Source organism: Emiliania huxleyi (genome assembly GCF_000372725.1).
Source record: "Emiliania huxleyi CCMP1516 unplaced genomic scaffold EMIHUscaffold_406, whole genome shotgun sequence".
Classification (NCBI taxonomy): Eukaryota; Haptophyta; order Isochrysidales; family Noelaerhabdaceae; genus Emiliania; species Emiliania huxleyi.
The window spans coordinates 1-5,473 of record NW_005198927.1 but is presented as its reverse complement, the minus strand read 5'-3'; the positions used below and the strand labels follow the sequence as shown (position 1 = coordinate 5,473).

At 62.3% G+C, this 5,473-nt stretch overlaps 1 protein-coding gene across 1 annotated transcript; it reads left to right on the top strand.

Annotated features, from left to right (window-relative positions):
* Positions 1-3,345: 3,345 nt before the first annotated feature.
* Positions 3,346-4,218, top strand: EMIHUDRAFT_369948 (hypothetical protein). Its single transcript, XM_005769923.1, has 2 exons — positions 3,346-3,446; positions 3,586-4,218. The coding sequence occupies exons 1-2, from the start codon at positions 3,379-3,381 to the stop codon at positions 3,968-3,970; spliced, it is 453 nt and encodes a 150-aa protein (XP_005769980.1). The 5' UTR covers positions 3,346-3,378; the 3' UTR covers positions 3,971-4,218.
* The last annotated feature ends 1,255 nt before the right edge of the window (positions 4,219-5,473 follow it).

The following is a 5,473-nucleotide window of genomic DNA, read 5'->3' as shown; positions in this document are numbered from 1 at the left end:
GATCAAGCAGCTCCGCCGGCCCGACTCGCTGCTGCACCACTTCGCGATGGCGGCCGTCGCGTTCAACGCGATGGCGCTCGCGCCAATCTACTACGGCGTCTTCTACCTCGGCCTCATCGAGGCGTCGACGCTGCCGCTCAACGCCCACGAGTACTTTGCGCACGCCGCGAGGACGCTCGAGTCGTTGCAGCCGGGAGCCCTCCCCGGCGCAGAGCGGCTGCTGCGCCGGTTCCGCGCGCTGCGGGACGGGTTCCAGGCGGCAGCCGCCGCCTCGTTCGTCGCCGTGCGCGGCGTCCTCTTCACCGCCGTCTCGCTGCGCCGCTTCTACCCCGAGGTCGCGCCGCTCCTCGCCTCGCCCGCCGCCGCCCGCCTGCGCGGCCCGCTGTGGGCCCACGCGGTGAGCGTGGGCGCCTTCAACGCGCTGCAGCTCTACTGGCTCGGGCTACTAGTCGCGTACACGGTGCGCAACGGGGTGGGCGGCGAGCGGCCGGACTGAGAGAGCGCGACGCCGGCGGGGTGCGGGGCGAGGGGGGTGAAATTCTCAAAAAGGTGCAGCACTTCTAGCCGACATCGACAAAAGTCACTCTCTAGCCCCGCGGCGAGCGGCCCCGCCGAGGCGAAGAAATTTTTGCCATATTAACGCTCTGACCACACATTTTTGCATATAACCAATCGACACCTATAAGACTGGTTCATGTGTGTCGCGCGGTTGAAGTTCGATCCTTCACGGGGGTCACCACGTTTGATTGCGGGGAGCACGAGGGCTCCCACTCGCGCCCGGCGGCGCGCGGAGGAGGCCGAGAGTATAGGCCAAGTGCAAAAACAGAACAGAAAGAGAGCAGCTACGACAGACCGCAGTTCGGCAGAGCCGAACTAGGAGGAGACGCGTGACACAAAATCGAGGGACGAAACTCATGTGAGACAGAGGGTCACGCGGGACAGGAGTAAAGTGCCAAAGGGGGCACCACAGAGGGTGATCTGTGATCTGTGAGGGTCCGCCCGCAGGCGCATTTTGTATACCGAGGCGGTGCCCGGTGCCGAGCGCAGGCAGAGCCCACAGGTCGGACCTTAACCCCTAAACGGCTACCGAAACGGGGTGCCCGGAAGGGCGATATCACGGCGGCCTAACTGTGCCTCCGTGCGCTCGCCACATACCCCCTGCTGCCCGAGGGTCGTGTTAGCACTTTATTGGGCACATACAGAGGCGGTGGGAAGCCACCACGTTCCCTTCAAATTTCCCGCCACCGAGCTCCGGAGCGCGCTCTGCACGAGCTCCTGGGACGCGGTTTCGTCTTTCGATCCCAGACGGTCGTCGCACGTCGGCGCCCCAGTGAGGTCCGCCGTCATAGGTGTAGCACGCTACTAGACACACTGCCTCCAAGTTGAGCGGTGGAAAATTGTGACGAAGCCACGCACCGAGGCGCCGGCGTCCCTCTGGCAATCTGCCACCGACAGCAACACGCCTTTGATCACCGGCTGCTTGCGCTCCGCATACTCTCCAGAAGCTGTTGGTTGTGTGGCTGGTGATACTTCTATCAGCCTTCCTCATGCACAATGTTGCCGTTGAGCTACGAGGCTGCAACCCGTCGTCATTTGAGTTTGCTGCCAGCCACACACAGCGCGTTCCTGCTGCACGAATGGTTGTACAGGTGTGAACAACACCTCGTGGGGGCGGCACCGCAGGCGTCCATTGAGGGGTCCAGGTGATAGCCCTGGGCGGATAATCCATACGCCTAGTTGGACTTCAGATCGCCCGATCGCGTCCCGGTGAACTGACGTCGGATTTGTGACGCCGCCGCACCGCGCCGCGGCCGGGGGCCCTCTGGAGGCTGAGGATGGCCGTGGCGGACCTAGACGAGCTCTGGGAGGTAAAGTGTCAGTGTATATATTGTAGAGGCTGACCACGTGCACAATATCTCTCACTCTAGCTAAGCCAGGGGAGGCTATTCTGGGCGTCCACACGGCTTACACTGGTGACCCTCGCGACAAAGCGAGCGCGTCCGGCAGAGCGACTGAAGAATCGAGGACAGAGTCACAAATCCCGCTTGTTGTGCATGTTTTGAGGTCGGACAGTGCTGCTGTCTTCTCCACGCAGCAGCCGACGCCACCAGGCCTCGGTAGCTGAGCAGCAGGAGCCTCCTCGCTGCTGGCAGAGTTGCGCCTCTGTTTGCCGCCGCTAAGAGATCGCTGTTGCGGGAATCCAGGGAATCTAAAGGAATCTAGAATCTGTGGGTCCGAGATTCGATCTGGGACCTGAGCCGCTCGGGACCAGCTGCACATGACTCGGGGCCACTGCCATGTCGCAGACGGCTGCTGGATCGGCCGTCGCTCCGACCAGCCGTCCTGCAAAGGAATAAAATAACAATAAGTTCCTTTACATATGTAAAGGAACGCCGTTTAGGGGTTAAGACACCACAGAGGGTGGTTACTATCTCCGCATTCCAACGCGGACCCGCCTCTGTTGTTCGGGCAGTGATAGAGACGCAGGATCTGCACGCCAAAGTGGGGCCACTCCGCATTTTTATTTTGGTTTTGGGTTGTCGGAGATCATCCATCAGCACTCATGGGACGTTCTACGTTAAAAGAGCGTCGGCGCCGACACGAGAGACTTATAAGGGTAGAAGAAATGTCTACTTTGATGCACCAAAACACACGAGGGGCAGCGTGCGTCGGCTGGCTGGCTCGCGGGCCCGGCGGGCGCCCCACCAGCTCGCCCTCGTGTGTTTTGGTGCTAGCTAGTGCTCCAAGAAAGCCAAATGAAGTCACAGTTTGGAGCACGCGCAGCACTTGCTTGGAGCACTTGGAGTGCAGTCATTAGCCTCACATCCAGGGCCGGTGGGTGCGTGCGTGCGTGTGCGTGTGTGTGTGTGTGTGTGTGTGTGTGTGTGTGTGTGTGTGTGTGTGTGTGTGTGTGTGTGTGTGTGTGTGACAGATTTTTAGAAGCCAACAAAGAAAGAAAGAAAGAAAACAGACACGCCAAACGAGGGATGGGATGAGGACAGGGTCCCCACCTGCACGAGCAGGATTTTGGAAGAACGATCAGGGGGACAGGTGGGGCTCTCCTGCTCCTGACAAGGGACACGACAGGCTCGCAGCGCGGTGCGCGGTGGACTCCCACATCCACTGGCGGTCTCATCTCAGTCTAGCGACCTGCCTCCAGCTTGTCGCTGGCAGTCTCTCACTACCACAGGCACACTGACACAGGGGTGGCAGGGGCGGCGGCACGAGTCTCCCACATACTATGCGGGCCTCACTAGAGGTGCGGCCTGTGCGTGTCCTCGCCCTTGAGGGGGGAGGGGAAGGGGCTGTGTGTCTGTGCATGTGTGGTGTGTGTCGCCCGCGAGCATTTTGTTGCGTCGCAAGGTCCTCTGAAGATTCATGGCGTCCGATCAGGCCACCGAGCCCGAGCCCGAGCCGACCGAGGACAGCAAGGGCCGCCCCTTCATGTGAGCGCGCGCGCGCGCCCGTCTCCCGCTCCTCGGCGCTGCTGCTGCTCGCCGCCGCCACACCGCTGCCGCGCTGTCTGCGCGCTGCGTCGGCGGGGCTCCGCGCCAAACCTGCGGCCGTCCCGGCCCGCGCGCGCAGGTCCATGGCTGACGTGGAGAGCCACAACACCCAGGAAGACGTCTGGATGGTGATCCACGACAAGGTGTACAATGTCACCAAGTACCTGGACGATCACCCTGGCGGCGAGGAGGTGCTCATGGACAGGGCGGGCCAGAATGCGACGGAGGACTTCGAGGATGTGGGCCACTCGAGGGACGCGCGCAAGCAGCTGGACAAATTCGAGGTGGGCGAGCTCGCGCCGAGCGAACGCGTGGGGAGCACCAGCAAGGGTGGCGGCGGCGGCAGCGGCGAGGGCGGCGGCGCGATGCCGCTCATCCTCGTGTCGGTGCTGGTCGCGGTGGTGGGCGCGGCATACTTTTATTACTCGCAGGAGACGGCGGCCGCCAGCGCCGCCGCCGCCTAGTGCGAGTGATAAAATTATGGATGTCGCGCCGCCACCACGGCTTCAATGGCACAGACAGGTGTACGTCTCGCTCGGGCGGCATCGATCGCGACAGGGTTGCCCTCTTGGGCCCCGGCGGACACTGCGCCAGCTCCGAGCTTGACTTCCCGGCGGCACACCGCCAGCTCGGAGAACAACCTACAACGTCAGCCAAGCGGCGTGTGTGTGTGAAGCGCTTCTTGTTTCATGTATCAACCTATCTGTAGAAAGATTACGCGGAACACGACACTGTAACATGGGGTCCCGTACCAACTACCGTGCGGAATCGACCCTATCCAGGGCTCAACGTGACGAGCGCGTAATTCTTCGTTTCATCGTGGAATTCTTTTCTGCGTCACCAGTCCCGTGCCCTCGTTCGTAAAATCCAGTCCTGTGTAAAAGAAAGAAAGAAAACAGAAAACGGCGTAAATTCTTTCGGGCGTCGGGGGCATGTGGGCTGCGGCGTACCAATATCTCCAGCGTCCTTCATCTTGGCTGCTGCTTGGGAGCCGACGCTTGCAAGTGAGTGTCAGAGTGTAGGAACTCGGTGGGAGCATCCGTCATCACACTCGCTCGCAAAAGTGAAATCGATTCGCTGTGTCCGGACAGTGGGTGAGTGCCTCCCGCCCACCCCGCGCACTAAGATAGTGCGCGTAGTGAGTGGGCCGCCGGCGAGCGGGCTAGTGGGTGAGTGCCTCCCGCCACCCCGCGCACTAAGTTGGTGCGCGTAGTGAGTGGGCCGCCGGCGAGCGGGCTAGTGGGTGAGTGCCTCCCGCCACCCCGCGCACTAAGATAGTGCGCGTAGTGAGTGGGCCGCCGGCGAGCGGGCTAGTGGGTGAGTGCCTCCCGCCACCCTGCGCACTAAGATAGTGCGCGTAGTGAGTGGGCCGCCGGCGAGCGGGCTAGTGGGTGAGTGCCTCCCGCCACCCTGCGCACTAAGATAGTGCGCGTAGTGAGTGGGCCGCCGGCGAGCGGGCTAGTGGGTGAGTGCCTCCCGCCCACCCCGCGCACTAAGATAGTGCGCGTAGTGGGTGGGCCGCCTTCTAGTGGTCGGCGAGGCCGTGGCCAGTGCCCCGGCCCTGCGGCGCCGCCTAGTGAGTGAGTGCTCGCCGACCCTCCCCACACTAAGTCGTCATGTGTGCTGTGTTTTTTAGTTGGCGAAGGCTCCTGCTCCCTGTTACCTGTTTTGACGGGCGATGACCTCGCGGACTCGACAGCAGGACATAGCCCCGAGCGTCTCCGAGGCCCTGCGCCTCATGAAGCAGGCAGTGCAGTCGTCGCTGGACCTCGGAGACATTAACCCGCAATCGGCAAAGCGGAAGCACCGTGTCTCCGCGCCACTTGCCACGCACGACAGCGCACAGCCTCAACCCTTGTATAGGTTTGCAAGGCGGTTGGGATGACCAAGCCGCAGCTATCTTCGTGGCTCACGACGACGTGTGCGGTCCCAACGTCCAACTTCCCACTTACCTCGCCCCGCTGACG